Source organism: Eupeodes corollae, chromosome 1, assembly GCF_945859685.1.
Source record: "Eupeodes corollae chromosome 1, idEupCoro1.1, whole genome shotgun sequence".
Classification (NCBI taxonomy): Eukaryota; Metazoa; Arthropoda; class Insecta; order Diptera; family Syrphidae; genus Eupeodes; species Eupeodes corollae.
Genome location: NC_079147.1, coordinates 133709828 through 133726457, shown reverse-complemented (window position 1 = coordinate 133726457; position 16630 = coordinate 133709828). Strand labels below are relative to the sequence as shown.

General features: G+C 33.8%; 2 protein-coding genes across 3 annotated transcripts in view; one reads left to right on the top strand and one right to left on the bottom strand.

The window, feature by feature from the left end:
- Positions 1-3673: 3673 nt before the first annotated feature.
- On the bottom strand, positions 3674-5188 carry LOC129941013 (uncharacterized). Of its 2 annotated transcripts, XM_056049552.1 has the most exons (3): positions 4734-5188; positions 4445-4643; positions 3674-4390 (listed from the first exon to the last, which is right to left on the bottom strand). In XM_056049552.1, exons 1-3 carry the CDS (start codon positions 4775-4777, stop codon positions 4271-4273), a joined length of 363 nt encoding a protein of 120 aa, XP_055905527.1. In that variant the 5' UTR covers positions 4778-5188; the 3' UTR covers positions 3674-4270. The 2 variants fall into 2 exon arrangements, with proteins under 2 accessions (XP_055905527.1, XP_055905526.1); XM_056049551.1 differs by having other exon boundaries at positions 4445-5187.
- A 1861-nt stretch (positions 5189-7049) lies between these two features.
- LOC129944803 (uncharacterized) overlaps positions 7050-16630 on the top strand; it is a 29691-nt gene continuing 20110 nt past the window's right edge. Inside the window, 1 exon segment of the mRNA XM_056054469.1 lies at positions 7050-7521. Within this exon segment, the coding sequence (XP_055910444.1) occupies positions 7472-7521 (50 nt within the window). The 5' untranslated portion in view covers positions 7050-7471.

The window sequence follows — 16630 nt, the reverse complement described above, 5'->3', positions numbered from 1 at the left end:
TTGCGGTCCCAATACTTGTTAATTGATAGCCTGTAGTTCTCCTTAATCAACAGATTGACATTTTTTATTGACGATTTCAGTGTCCTAACCTCCAAGTCGCGTGGGTCTGTAAGTCGTCTGTGCAAGTTTTTGAGTCTTGTCAGTAAGCCACTTTTGTGCCTACGTAGTGCGTCAATTGTCGCGTTTCTGTAAGCGTCCATTTGGTCCCGTTCTTTGTACTTTGGGATTGTCCGTTCCATCGTTCGTTTTATTGTTTCGTCCATCTGTTGTAAGTGTTGGTCGATTTCTGTATTTGTCAGGTTTCTGTTGTTTGGTGGGGCTATGTCACTCGAACGAAGTTCTCTCCCTAGGGCATTGGTGAAACGAGGCCACCGCATCTTACTGTAATTGTAAGAATGCGTTGGAACGTATTCCTCCAACTCCACGCGTTCGTTCGGAATCTGCATTACAGCAGCCAGTCCGCAGTGATCACTGTCGTACTCGACTGTCTGTAAGCAGTTTCGCGGGTGATTACCCACTTTGTCTGTAACTGTCAGTCTGGTGTCGTAAAGCAAAAGGTCCAGAAAGGAGCCGCTTCTTGGATACGATGGCCTTTCAGTAGCCAGCAGGTCGACGCCATACTCAACGCTGTAAAGATTCATCAAATTAAAAAGATGATTACCTCTGGGATTACTATGTTGATTTCCCCAATCTTCATGTTTTGCGTTCAAATCACCGGCCAAGATGAAATAGTTTTCTTCCAAGCTCAGTTTAAGTTCCCTAAAAACAATCTCGAGTTCTGAAGCAAAGTAAGTAACCTGCGGAGCTCCAGCCGCATAAGCCGCAATCATATACATCCGCTTCCCTTGAGAGAGAGAGATGCATACAACGCAAACTTCTAGCGTTTTGAGCTTTCGCAATTCATTGTTGTATATGACTTTATAATTAATGCCTTTTCGTATAAAGAGAGCGACACCGCCCCCTTGAGTGGAATCGGGCCGGTCTCTTCTTACGATATTGTAATTTTTATGAGTCAATTTGTGTTTGTGGTTTAGCTTAGTTTCACTAGCCATAAACACATCGGGACTGTAGTCTTTCAACAATTGGAACATATTGGCTCTTCGTTCAATCCTTATCAGTGAATTTACATTCACAGCTAGGACTTTAAGGCGCGTCTCCGGCAGCGCGCCCATTATGGTCTAAATTGCGCCAGGCCAGGCAACAAAGAGTAGAGATGATCTACCCTTTTGCCTTGCTCCTTTATCTGACTTTGCAGCCCTGTTAGTTGACCTTGAATGCTCAACAACAAGGCTACAATGTCAGGCTGCACCTCTGGTGCCTTAGGCACAGGGGCCTTGGGGGCAACCGTTGGTGGAGCCTGTCTCGTATTCCCATTCCCTGACACCATTTGGGCGTAAGAGAATTTGGGATCCACGAATTTTTGTGTTGGAGCCTGTCGAACTGTTCGACTTTTTTCGGCTTTTTGACTGGCCTGTTTTTGCTTCATTTCCTGGACCTTAGGGCAACCCCTATAGTTAGCCGGGTGCCCTTGGTTTCCACAAAGGACACACTTGAGCAGGGTCAAATCCTCAACCCGCTCATTCCCCAGCTTGCACTCTCCTTCTTTGTGGGTTTCTCCGCACCTCACACAACGCAACTGCATATTGCAGTTGGCATTGGCATGGCCAAACCTCTGGCACTTCGTACATTGTAGAATGTCGTCGTGCCTTTTTAATGTCTCCCAGCGTACAGCTTGATTGTCGAGAGATACGATTCTCTCGACACTATTCAAACTGCTTTGGGGCGATAATGTTACGAGGAACATTGGCAGCCTATAACCCCCTCGTCTTGACTTCACCGTAGTGAAAGGCTTGACCCCGATAAAATCGAGATCGTCACTGGCTTTTTGGCGGAGCTCAGCTAAGAGCTCCTCAGGTTCCGTGCAGGAACTTATGCCCTTCAGAAGGACCGTCTTAAACTTTTCACTTTTTGGCGTGTAGCTGAAGAACTCAGCTGTGGCCTCTTTTAGCAACCCTTTTACTAACTTGTATTCGGCCAGTGAGAAGCACTGGACCGAATAATTCTTTTCTTTTTCGCTTAAGAGTTTAATTAAAAAATTGCCCTTAGTGGCCGACTTACATACCTGTTTTATGTCGTCCAGGTCAACTCTATGGGTCCTAATTGGTGGTATTTTTTCTTTCTTGGCCTGTGGTTGTTTCTGGTGTTGCTGCTGCTGTTTCTGCTGCTGTTGCTGCTTCTGTTGCTGTTGTTGAGGTTGCTGCTGCTGCTTCTGCTGCTGCTTCTGCTGCTGCTTCTGCTGCTCCTGGTGCCTTGGTTGTAGCTGTTGCTTGGCCTTAGCGGAAGTCGATGGGCCCTCGGACATTGGGCCTGTCACTACTGATGGCCTCTTTTTATTTTGCTCCGCTCCTGTGTTTTTGGGAGCGGGCTTGGGTTGTGGCTGGTTTTGCTGCTGTAGTTGTTGTTGCTGTTGTTTTTGCTGCTGTTGCATTAGTTGCTGCTGTTGTTTTTGGGCTGCCTCTTGCTTTCGGCGCGCCTCTTGTTTCAGCTTTAGCTGACTGAGGAGGGGCTCAATTTCCTCCTTGAGCTTACTTAGGCTTTGCTCGAACTGGCTGATGGCTGCCTGTTTGTCTTGCAGGGCCTGCACCAGTTCTCTTTCATCTTGGAGGTCCGCCGCTACCTCCAAAGCCTTGTTTGTCTGCGGGACTGGCTCTGGCTCCGATAGGATTAAATCCTTATTCGGAGACCTGAAGAGCCCCTCTCCACCTTCTGACATATATTCAGTTTTCTCAGACTCGGCGTAGTCTGAGAATTCACTGTCCGTGGTGATTCCTTCCCTCTTCTCCATTTTTTTTTTGTTGGCCTGCCGTTTAGCCGAATTGGTCCTCTTTACCTTATTTGGACTTTGTTTCGTCAGCTTTCTTTTGTAGGTCTTTGACTGGTCAGATGCCTGACCTGATGTTGTTGCGGTTTTTTGCGGTACCGCTGCTGGCACCACCGCAACATCGCCTGATGTGTTGGCAGAGGTATCTTTCGATACCCCTGCTCTTTTCTCTTTCATCATTTGCCTTTTTTCCCAATTTATAAAATCGGCAATTTCCCGATTATGAAAAAAAGCTTCCAAATTTTTCACTGACTCGCTCTGGGACTCGAACCCACGACCCCTGGGCTTGTCTGCGGACGCCACCTCCACTGGGCTACCGTTTAGTTGATGAAATTGTGGCTTACTGCCTTGTTAAAAGGAAAACCCCACAAATGCACTTTTTAATTTTTTTAATTTTAAATTAACTAGCAATCACTTTTAACACTTGTTATCTCTCTGGAAGTCAAAGAACGACTGACTCCACAATCTGTGTTTAAGGTACAGAGTTGAATTACCAAATTCAACAGAAGAGCCATTGTTGGATAAAGGTGCAAACCATTTCACCTTGGAACAACAATCTTTAGAAAACGAAGAGCTAAGAGAACAAGAAATAATATAAGAAATGATTTATCGAATTCATAAATATGTTTTATTTATTTAAAAAAAAGTAACTATTCTAAAACTTCAAAATACTATACAACGGAAAAAGAAAATTAATAAAATACTGCTTAGTTTGTACAACAAACAAATAGTTTCTTTTGTTTTTTTTTACTTATGTATGTGTATTTAACAAAATGTTCAGTCTTCAAAAAATTCATAAATTCACTTTTAAAACTAAAAAACATAAATTCACTTTTAAAACTAAAAACATAAAAAATCATAAAATCACTTTTTAAAACATAAATATTTGTTTGGTATTTACTCATGTACATATGGTGTATTTATTTGCTGTCGAAGGCGTAGAATTTCTATTTTAATTTGCAATTTAGCCACCGTATTTTTGTTTTTCTCAACATAACTTTTTTTTTAATTCAAATTTATGTTTTTTTAGTTCCAGCTTGTCTTTTTTCAATTTGTAGTTTTTTTTCGTTTAGTTCAGAATCTCTTTTTTGGTATTTTAAAATTCCTTTTAAATTTATATTAATCTCCTTCAGAGCATCGGTGGAATTGCTTTGGTAACGTATTTGATGCTCAACTTGCTTCTTGAGGAGCGACTGTCTTTTTTTTGGTGTTTTTCGTGGATGTAGTAGGTTTACCTTTTGGCTAATGTTGTCGTTTGTTTGCGTTTCAGCAATAACCTCAAACATTTCCGCTTCTTTATGATCTTGACTGCAGCTCATACTGGTGTCTTGCAACCCGAAACTAAGTGATCCATTCATCCCATCGATTGCTTCACCTAAGTCAAGCAACTCACTGACTTTCTCTTCCAGTGGAGTAAGTGGATGATGTTTCGGGGGACCACCACCAGTTCCAGACAAATTTATTTTTTCTAAGTTTGGCTTTGGTATGAACCTTAAAATCGGCCCAGACCTAATGAAACAAAAATAATATTAAAGAATTGGTCAATATTGAAACATTGTTTACCTTTTTCCATCCCTCTGCATCACGCTGCGGTGGACCTTCAGCATTCAAATCGATTGACTGATTGGTCCATAAATGCTTTGATTTTTGTCTTGCTTCTGGTGTTTTTAAATAACCCTTGGACAAGTCTGGGTGCTTGGTCATATAATTGACCATTATTTCAAATTGCGACACTTTAGTGTTTCGAATTTTAGATGATGCCCTGGAACAAAAAACATGTAAATTATACATACATATTACTATGTTTATGAAATATTTGAGAATTATTAATTTATAACTTTTATTTACTTACATTCTGAAAAAAAACTTCCTCGATCGATCTTTTCGCAAGCACATTTGATGTAGAACGATTATTTCCGAATTCGCAAGATTTTGACCTTAACTTTAGCCAAACGTAGTACCAAATTTGTTGTAAAACAAAAACCGACTAGGCAGTACTAGAGCTGTTCGAGTTTCGTTTTCAGAACTTGCTTATAGAATTACAGAGTTCCGATTTTGCGAATTCGAACAGTTTTACTTTAGAATCGAGTTCCGTAGTAAGGCCCCTGATTCCATTGTTAACCTTTGTATTCAACAAAACATTCGGAGTGTTAGGAGTAATTTCTCAACTTTAGTTTTTTGCCTTTAGTTATAGTTTTAATTGAAATATGGATTTATGAAAATGAATTATGTTTATATAATATTCCGGGTTATATGTCGCCTTTTGCCAACTGTAACGAGTCGTATCAAGCTGGAGGTGTGATGGTATTTGTGAGAGATGGTTATACGTGCAAACGTTCTAAAATTAATATTTCAAGCGCTGATGTTTTAAAGCTGTCATTTTATTTGACAATGAATTGTTTACTTTATTACGCATTTATAGACTACACAAAGTTAATAAATCTATATTTATGAAATAACTTGATTATTTACTTAGTCCTTTGAAAGATAAAAATTTGATTTTTTTGGGTGATATAAACATATACATATTAGATGAGTGTGATAATTATACGGAGGGATATATGTTACAAATGTCATCATATGGTCTGAAAGGCTTGATCAATGAACCTATGCGTGTTACTGATTCATCTTCGAGTTGCATTAACCATATATTTTTAAGAGTAGATAAAAATGTTAAAAAGTTTTTTAATAGTGCAGTGTATGACTATAGAATCACCGACCACCGAATGACTTCGTTAAGCGTCTGTATTAATTCAGGTAATTCAAATAATATTATTCTATCAACTAAAAACAAATCATTAACTACAGAATGTTGAAAGAAAAATTAATGTATGAATTTTGGGAGTCGGTCTTTTCCATCTTAAAAAATCATATAAATTCTTGTACTTCTGAATCTTAACATATATCTAATAATAAAAAACACTGCTCTGTTGAACCTAATAAAAAGAAAAAATCGTTTCGTTAAAAAAATAGCTAGGCATCCTGATAATAGTAGTTTAAAAAAGTACTATAAGAAGTTATGCAAATCAGTCTCTTCAAAAGTCATAGAAACACAAAATAATTATTATTCAAATATGTTTGAACGTGCTAATGGCAACAGTAGAGAGGAATAGAAAGTTGTTGACTGTATAGTAGGTAAACAAAAGCATTCTTCAGAAATTCATGAACTAGATGTTGATTGAGTTAGTATATATGAATCCTAAAGTATCTCAAATAAGTTCAACGAACAATTTACTGAAATTTCAGAACAATTAAAACCTTCTTTTGAATCCCATAGTTGTTGTAGCTGTAACCTTTCGGAAAATCTTGTTTTTGAAGAGAGGAAACAAATAGTTTCGTATTTAAAACAATTAACTCTGGTGAGGTCTCTAAACTTATTATATCTTCAAAAAATAAAAATTCATGTACGAATGATGGCATAACTAATTCGATTTTAAAGAAGATTGTTTGGGGAATAGTTGATTGTTTAACTTAAGTGTAAGCCAAGGTTGTTTTCCACACTCACTCAAATGTGCTGCGGTAATTCCGGTTTTTAAGAAAGGTAATAAAAAAAATGTTTCAAGCTATAGACCGATATCCTTATTACCAACTTTCGCGAAACTACTTAAAGTCAGAATGCTTACATTTTTGGATCGTAATGAGTTCTTTTCTGTTAACCAGTTTGGTTTTCGGTCTGGGTTATCAACTGAGGATGCTATTCTCAGGGTATGTAGTCAACTATATCATGGGCTTAACAGTAATCAATCGACAATGGGTTTGTTTATTGATATGACAAAAGCCTTTGATATGGTTGACCATCAGCTCTTGCTCAAGAAATTGTAAAAATTGTAAAAAATTCAGTTTACCACTTCACAATTGTAGCTTACCAAATTTTCGTTTCAATAAATCGTGTTCAAATTTGTGTTTTAAAATTGATTCAGTTAAAAGCTTTAAGTATTTAGGAGTGTTGATTGACTATAAGTTGAACTGGAAAGATCATTTTCAAACATTAAAATCACATATGTGTCTAATTGCTAGTAAAATGTATCTCATTAAACCATACTGCTCAAACAAAGTTTTATGTAAAATATACTATGGTCTTGCACATTCAAAGTTACAATATTTCATGATTCATATCATTTTTTAAGTACAAAAAAGTTGACCGCCAGGGAAATCACAGTGAAACTTAATTTTTGTTTTTTGTGCATTACATTGAGTACAATTAATTAAATTAATATATCCATTTGATCAACAACTCGATAGCCTTGATAATAGAACTAGTTATGATGCCTTAACTAATCATAGCAACAATACTTCGACTACGATAACATCTTATTTCTTAAAGCAATATCAATAAAATGTTCTGCCAATAAACCGTAATAATTGTAAGCATCATCAGAACTCATTAATCAGTTCAGTAGAAAAGGTATCTACTCTCGCACAAGACACGCTTGAAAAGTTTGTGTATTACTCTAGTTCATTTAAGTGAAAATTTGTAGCCACTAGCGATATTGAAAACGTTTTTTAACAAATTTCTGGAATACCTGACGGAAACAAAAGTTTCAAGAAAGCTTGCAACAAACGGAGAGTGCGCGGGCCGACGTGATTATTATGGGTACATTCGGAATTTCGCTTGCGGATCAGTTGAAATTGGCTTATAGGTGAGAAAGGGAAATACTCGGTGGTTGTGGGTTCTGGCAGCAAAATTAACTTTAATGAGAAACCATTCGAAGTGACAAATTGACAAAAATTGTCGGTCTACTCGTATATGTCCCTGATATATTTTAAACATTTTATTTCATTAAAATTCGAGATTAAGACACATTTAACTTAATACTAAAACGGTTCATTCAATGAACATTTATTTTATTGCAATCGGTTCGAATTGTCCAATTGAAAATTTTGACAATAACATCGAAATAAAACATCGAAAGATGAAGAAAGGACTTTCAAAAATTTGAGTGGGTGATTTTTTGTATTTAATATAGCAATTTATAACAAAGTGAAAAGTGAACCAATGACGCTAGTGTCACGTGTGAAAAGAAATAAAACTAACAGCTTTTTTGACAAATCAAAAAAACTGACCAATTTTTATCATTTAATGTTTTAAGCAAAATCGAATTAATAGTTCTCCTTTTAAAAAAATAAAAACCTTAACAAACTACTATTACAAATTGAAAAAAAAAATGAAACCCACGTTGATAACTTTTCATTGCGTCTGATGATTTGTCTTGTTTTAAACTATAACAAAATATTCAATATTTTTAGCTAATAATTTGAAGCCAATATCTTACTTTGTGTTGCTAATACTTGAGTCGGAAACCCTTTCTTATCATTTTTTTTGTGGGTTTTAGTACTTAGTTAAAAAAGTTGTAAGTTGATTTTTTCTTAAAAAATTGCATCAATATTTTCTGTATATTGAAAAAGTTTGATTTTAAATTTTATTTTTGATTTTAAAATTCACCAATTTTAGAAGCATTTCTTGAAAATTTGTATTTCTTATACAAACAAATAGAGATTAGATTTTTCTAAGAACAATATCTTACTTCAAAAATAAAATTAAGCACAGAATGAAATCATTTTGAAGACAATTACTGCATTTATTCACAAGATATCAAGATTTGAATATTAATTTTCAGCATTTTTACTGAATGTAATATTTTCTATAATTTAAAATTAGTTTGAAGCCAATATTTAAAATGTTTGAAAAGATATTTGAGCCAAAAATCAATTTTTACAATTCGATTCGATTTGTCTCCAAATTTTAACAGATCCCAAAAACCTTACTCTTTCTAGCGTTATTAGTTCGTAACAAATTTGGGGTTAGCCAAAATTATCATTTTTTCAAATTTATGATGTGTTGTTATCTGTATCGTACAATTTATATAAAGTCCACATCTCTACTGGTTCTGGAGATATGGACGACAAAAATGGTATCCCGAAAGTACGGATGTACGAAGGTCCTTACACACGCACACATAGACAGCTCTTTAAACTTTAAAACGTCGAAAAATGTCAAATCAAAAAATCGGACCGATTTCAATAAATTCATGTGGGAAGTTAAAGATTACGTTTCGATCTCTTAATAAAACTAGATACTGCGTAGTGCGTTGGGATTTGTTAGAGGCCGTATATATATTGTTTAACACGTTCACTGCCATGTGACCCGCCGGGTGGGCACACTTTTTACTCCTTGAGAGGCTATGTGTACCGCCGGCCGGTATAAAAGGCCCGTTGTGAAAATACTCATTTTTCTTCAGTGGCACCTAGACAAAAAAAAAACATATTGATTTTTACCCATTTTTTTTAAAGGTATTTGGGGTTGATTTTATTGAAAAAAAAAATAAAAAAATTGAAAATAATATAATCAAATATTGAAATTCACTTTGAATGCTAGAAATATGTATATTATAAGGCTTATATCTAATACATTTTTTTTACATTTGCTGCTTGCTAAAACATTCTACACAAAATGGAGGATTTCCTTTACAAGTTGTGCAAAATGTAGTCACCTTCTTCGCCTTCTTTACTGCAGTGGTTCTGCCTTCATTTGCGGATATACTGGTATAGCAATCTGCACACCGTTTTCGAATTTTGTGTCTAGAATTCTTGACATCGGTTTCATTAAAACATGCTTTGGTTTAGATGTCCATGCATTGATTTCGAAGGCAGGGTTACACAAAGCCTCGCAAATCGACTTTGTGAAGGTCAAAATCGAACGGCTTTTATTTTATTTATGAAGTACCAACGCATTTACAACTGATGATGAAAGAAGGAACTTAAAAGCTATTTTGTGATACCATCTTATGGTTTTTCGCAGAAGCGTAAAATAACAAGCCATTTGATCGGATATGTCAATACCTTGTTTGGGATGATTGTAATTAACGATCATTTAAATTTTTTTGGTTTCCTGACCATTTCTATCACGTTTTCCAGTTGCAACTTCCTCCGATCCATGTTTTGTGCTCAGCATTAGGACATCGCGCTTATCCTTCCATTTATCAACAACAATACCCGAACTTTCAAGCCATTGTATTTCGTTTCTTCTTAGCTTGTCATTAGTAACATCTCTAGGATTCTCTTGTCTGTTACTGCGTAGAGTACCGATAATATAAGTTTGACGTCCAAGGAATTCTTTGGCTAAGGAAACAGATGTGTAGAAATTATCCGTCGCAATCTACCACTGTCTAGATATTTTTCAGCCAAGTCCAAGACAATTTGGGTTAAGTGTGTACTAGTTTGGGTAGACTTTCTCCTTTGATTACCTGAGTCATTTTTTTTCCTGCATATACGGAACTGGTGTAAGTGTACCCGACTGGATCACAAAGTTTATACACTTTTATACCTTACTTATGTGATTTGCCTGGGTTATATTGCCGAAATTTGGGTCTACCACGCCAAGGGGCCATCGATTCATCAACTCCCAAAACTTCTCTTGGATTTATGGTAGTATAAGTATACTTACTTTTCCTAAGCGGTTAGCACTTAGAGAAGAGTTGTCTGCAAAGTGGATAAACTTCAATATCAATTGGAATCTATTCTATCAAATCTGTGAATTATAAATAAAAACTTTTTGACAAGAGAATTCAAAGGGGAAAAATAAACACGAAAATAACTGTGACCGCCGGCGGGTCACATTGCACCTCATGAATTTCATAATCGTCAGGTGCCATGTGACCCGCCGGTATTCACGCCCGTAAAACCCTCAAAAATTGACAAAACACAAAACAAAAAACACTGAACTATTTATAAACACTAAACAAACACTTTTGTGCAATAAAACACCTGGGTGACCAAAAAAGTTTTGTATGGTGGCAGCGAACGTATGATCCATTTTTAGCAATTTACTAAGCTTAAGAGATGATTTACCTTATTTTAAACGATTTGTTAAAATTAAAATTTCGGAATGGCTACTTTACCTTATAGCAATTAGCTAAATCCATAAGGCATCTGCACAATTATTCCTATGATAGCAGTAGATGGAATGGTGCAGTCAACAGTTGGTAATTCCGACTAATAGGTCTTATTTTGTAATGTATCAAAAGTTCGATTATTTAAATTGTTCTCTTCTGAAAGATATAATGTATTTCTGTTTTCCCTTTAGAATAATCAATTTTAATCATTATTTGGAAGAACCTTTAAACAAATTTTATTTTAACAAGCCAAACGTTTAAGATGATTGAGATTGTGAAAAAACATGAGTTGTTCAAGTGTTTCATCTCTTCCTTTTAAAAAATTGAATTTATTGAAGAGGGTGAAGACAGAAATACCACTAAGTTTACGAGGAAAAACATTTTGCAAAATGGCAATGAACAAAAGCTGGTACAACTTGCAAAACATGCAGAACATGCACTTTAATAAAACAATAATTATATTATATAATTTTTTTATTAGTAGCAATCAATTTCCTAATTAAATATTGACTGGTTTATAATAACTTTTTGTAGATATGCATTTATTTAATTAAAACTATACACTCAAATTGAAAAAATTGGTTTTAATTTTAGTTGATATTAATATTGATGTTGTTTTCATTTTTATTGAGTGACGTTAGAAAAACTAGGATTCATAGCTTAACGAATATATAGTTGCACCTATAATATACAACTAACTTATTTTTAGCTTAACTAATACGATACCACTGCACAAACTGAAAACAAAAACATAAAAGTAGGCATATTTTTAGATATTGTATTGGTCACTGAAAAAGAAAGTTTCCTAATCACATGAAAGATAATAACTAGTTAATTGGTTTGAAAGCCCGATAATAGTAAATAAGATGCACCTCTGCCACATTTGCAGGCACTTTTCAATTTAAAAGTTTTAAACATTACACATACATACATAGTCCATATCATATCATAGACATTTGCATAAGGGTGACTAAGATACAACACAATAATCTCCAAATCATTCTTCAATTTTAAAAGGAATGCCAGCGCATATTTGAATTAATCGGACTATGGGATTATTCCAAAACTAACCAAGAACGTGTCTCTTACATGTTTTTTTGTTTTATATTCATGTAGCCCAATTTTTAATGTAGGTTTTAGGATGATGATAAGAAATAAATCCTGATTCTTAATTCATAATCCAATACAACATTCTAAGCAGTCATTTTTCTTTATTTATTTGAGGTTCAGATCATTGAAGCACGTACAACACGTGTGACGTGACCCAAGGCGTGTTTCATGACACGATTAATGGAAATGTTTCATATTATTATCCAGAAATTAATACGCTTGTGTTGTGTCACAACATATGTATATGTATATTACTTCATAAAAAGACATTGAACCATGCTATAAAATCAAAAAAGGATTTTTTAAAAATTATTACTCCAATAGTTTTTGTTTTCACTAAAGGCTTTCTCAGTAGCCTAGCCTCTACTTGACTCACAGATGTTTCTTTCTAAAGCTAATAAATCTCATTTTAATTATTACTTGTAACAATCAACTTAAACTCGATTTATGTATTAAGTATAAGAACTATGTTAAGTGAGTTGATCGTATTAAAATAAAAGAGGATATGATGTGGATTACACTGATAAACTCCTAATACTTGAGTCGAAAGTTATTTATTATGATTTTTTAGTTTTTTTGGAGTTTTTCAATGTTTATTAAAAAAGCTGTCAGTTGATTTTTTCAATAAAAAATATTAAATTACCTACAATATTTTGCATATCATGAAACAGTTTCTTTCAAAATCTGTTTTTGTTAACGAGATTTTTAGTCGAAAAACAATTTTAGTAGAATTTCTAGATTTAGATTTGTGTTTTTATAAAAAAAAATATGACCGTTCAATTTTAATAAAAATAATACAAAGTAGTTTAAAGCGTTTTTAATTAGATCCAATTAGTTTGAAGCGAATATTTTTTTATATTTGAAAAGTTATCTATGTCGAAAATCAATTTTTACAAACTTTTAGTAGGTAATGATTTTTGTAGGTTTCTATTTTTTGTAGTAAACTGTCAATTCAATTTTGCTTACAATTGTACCAGATGTAAAAAACGTTATTCTTCGTTGCTTATGATTTATAAAAAGTTGACTTTTTTTTCAAAATTATATTAGTTTGGTATCACGTAACGATATATAATTCAAAATTTTCAAGTCGCCAACTTTACTGGTTCGTGGGATTTTTTTTGTTGGCCAAAATTTGCAATGGAAACAAAAAACACCAACTCAATTTTGTTGTGAGTCCTTCCTGCATCTTTCTGCGTTATTATGTGTATAACTTAATTTATTTGGAGTCGATATCTCGACTGGTACTAGAAATAAAGATGACGAAAAAAAACTTCCGAACGTACGGACGCACACACAGACAATTTTCTTCTTTTAATTAGACTCCATTGACCTTGAAACGTCGAGAAATTTCAAAATTTTCACTTCGACAAATCGGACCGATTACAATTACTTGCTCTGGGAAGATAAATATTTACTGTTTCTTATTTGTGCTCAATCCCTTACAATTTTTGTGTTTTTGAGTAAAAGGTTTAAGTACCTAAAAAAAAAACAGAAAACTTAATATGAAAATATTAAAAAGGAGAATTAGAGAGTGCGCATAACCTGGAAAACTCATAATTGAAACCCTTTAAAGTTAAAAATGAAAAGCTTGCAATAATTTTAAGTTGTGTATTGAAATATTCAAAAATAAACGAAGTTGCTTAAAGTTAAATAAATAAAAAAAACAGGTCGTTCAAATCGCAAATCGTCAATCGAAATGAAATAGACTCGCTTAAAATAAACCTATTATTACAAAGTATCAAGAAAATGTCAGGCAAACACTTTCTTGAAAAAAAACAACTATTTTTTAAAATAAAAAATGGCAACGAACGCCAGAAAACATTGATCCATATACTTCATCCTTCTTACTCTTCAGGTGCTATTCTCCTTTTACAGTCTAAACAAACTCGTCCCATTTTCGAACACCATCTAATTCCAGAACCAATTGAGTCAAGAAATGTAAATTTTCAATACTTTTTTATTTTGATGGTGGAATTACATTTTTCAAGTTTATAAAAATGTCAAACGAAAATCTGATGAGTTTCTACAACATAATCTCCTCAGATCCAAAAACTATAACAAACCTATTTACTAAATACATTAGCGAATCCTATACTGAACATCTTCATGATCGTGCTCCTCTCTACTTTAGTTATTTAGATGGTCGCAATCAAACCTCTCTTTGATCTTTTACAATAACTGAAGAAATGGTACTTGCCAAAGTCGTAAGCCTCAAAAACTGTAGCCCTGGTCCTAATGGCGTCCCATCAATTGTTCTAAGAAAATGTGTGCTTTCTCTGTCAAGGCCTCTAACTGAACTCTTAAACTTTCTCTTTCTCGAGGTGTGTTTCCTCTTATATGGAAAGATTCATTTATATTTGCGATTCATAAACAAGGCAATAAATCTGAAATCATCAATTATAGACCGTTTTTAACGTAAAAGAGCTTTTAAACACCTTTTAAAACTAAATGCCCATTTTTAGTTTATTAAATTTTAAAAGTGTCATTAAAAAATTAATGTGACAGTTTGACAGCTGATTTTTTGTTTTGTAAAATTTGAATTCTCAATATTTGGAGATACCGAATGAATATGTAAACAAATTTAGCATTACATTACTATTGATAATATCATTTTTATGATTTTAATTTTTAATTAGATTGGTCATCTTCATCTGACGAAGAAGAACAACATTATAGTTTTTCGACGTTCAAGAGTATTCCGCGGTCACAAGAAACCCTTTTCAGACTATGATGATATTGCCTTAAAAATGACTTTCCCACTTTCCAAAGCGATTCGTATCATTTCAACATATAATGTTTTTTCTTTTTTTCCACACAATTCGCATAATAGAAAGAAAAAAGGGGTTTTATTTTTACAGGGTTGTGAAGAGAACTCTATTTTAACAAAAATATCCCTGAAATTTCCCATTTTATGCTTGGTGAAACTGAAAAAACTTAAAGGCCTTGTAAAATTTAAAAAGCTTTCAGATAAAAGTGCTTTTAGTGCTTGGTTATGAAATCGGACATTAGAATTGAAAATGCTCAAAGTTTCATTCGATTTGCCTAACTTTTCCTCTACTGGGATGATACATCGCTACTTGCCTTCTTATGCCGATCGATTAAAACTGATAGGTTTGGAACCCTCATATATTATTTCCTCACCAATTGTTAATGGGCAATATAGGTTCCCCAGCACTCCTGAGTGAAATTCATTTTAACACTAACCCTCGGAATCCGCGACCTGTCTCCCTTTTCTATATCCGTTGTCACCGCACTAATTACGGGCACTTTGAACAAATGTCCAGAATTCTTCGTCACTGCAATGCTGCTATGCTATTCTTCGACTTTAACATTTCCAAATTCAATCTGAAAGATACCCTTTACTTTTCAATTTTTGAGTCCGTAATCCTCGTCCCTTTTTTAAATCTAATAAAATTAAAATTGTTTATTCTTGTGCATTAATGTTGAAAACTGATAACTAGAACTTAAAAAAAATTGTTAAGTTAAGTTACAGCTTCTATGAAGCTGAATAAATAAATAGTTACTAAGCTTTAGTTGATGACAACTCAAATATTTTTTGAGATACAACAATACTTAAAAAATAGAAAAAACCTGAACTGACTTCCTTACAGTTCATCATCAAAATATTGAATCACTTCCCGTCGTCGTAAAACCTTGAAATTTCACTAAAAATCAGCTCTTATATTGGTATATATTAATTAACTTTTTAAGAAAGGTTTGAGTAAAAATTGACACTTCTAAAAGCTTTAGAAACATGAAATCCAATGGCAGGGGTGGTGGTATAAACCACTATAATGTTTTCTAGATTGTCAAGTTTATTTCGATGGTCATTGTTGGACTGTTGTAAAAGCTGATCTTTGGCTTTATATTTTCGTCATAGGCAATTATTATTTGATAAAGAACTATTTAAGAGTTAAAATAGATTTTTTGATTTCTTCTTCTTTCTTTATTTTGTTTTTTACTCTTTCCATTCGATGAGATCCACGTCCATTTACTGCTATGATTATTTTTGAAAAATGATTTCCCGATTTTGATTTCGGATGTTAATTATCCTGTCTTTTAATTCTTTTTTGATCAGAAATCCTACTCCATAGAGTCCTTTAGTTTCACCTTATTAGCAGAGGATATCGTTGTCGTTGTTAATTAGTCTTTGTCCAAGCAGTCTTAGTTCGGCTAGTCCTATTATATCGCAATATAAGTTTTTCAATTCTGATCTTAATTCTTCCTGTTTTTCGTCTGAAGAAAGTGTCCTGATATTAAAAGGACGCAAAAATTCTTAGTGTATTTTGTCGATTTTTAATTGTAATGTTCTCTGTTTGCTTATTTTCGTAGGGCGGATTTTGATATACTCTTTCCAATGTAATCGGTAGGCTTCGGAAGTATTTTGTCTTGTAAAGTCGAATGCTGGTATATGTAAATTGATATTTGTTGTTGTTTGTTTCATTATAGTTGGAACTGCGTTGTTTTGAATATCGTGTTTCTTTTTCTACCGATTAGTTAAAATTTTGTTGATAATGTCATTTGATCTAACTATTGTGATTTTCGTCTTTCTTGTAACTATATTTTTATTTGTTAGTTTCATCTAATTTGAAGTACCTATACTCTTTTTCCTTCTTTTTTGATTTCAAGTAGTTTAGGGAAAAGAGATTTTCTATCTTCAACCACTGGATTTGGTGATTCTTTGGCGAATGTTGACCTCGATTTTTCACAAGTAAAAAAGTGTTTTCAATAGGAATGGGTAGATTTT

Bases quoted from the DNA above. Each gene is read 5' to 3' on its own strand.
- LOC129941013 (XM_056049551.1), bottom strand. From the start codon at position 4,488: ATGCTGAAGGTCCACCGCAGCGTGATGCAGAGGGATGGAAAAAG. The intron at 4,391-4,444 runs GTAAACAATGTT...TTGTTTCATTAG, and splicing joins ATGCAGAGGGATGGAAAAAG to GTCTGGGCCGATTTTAAGGT.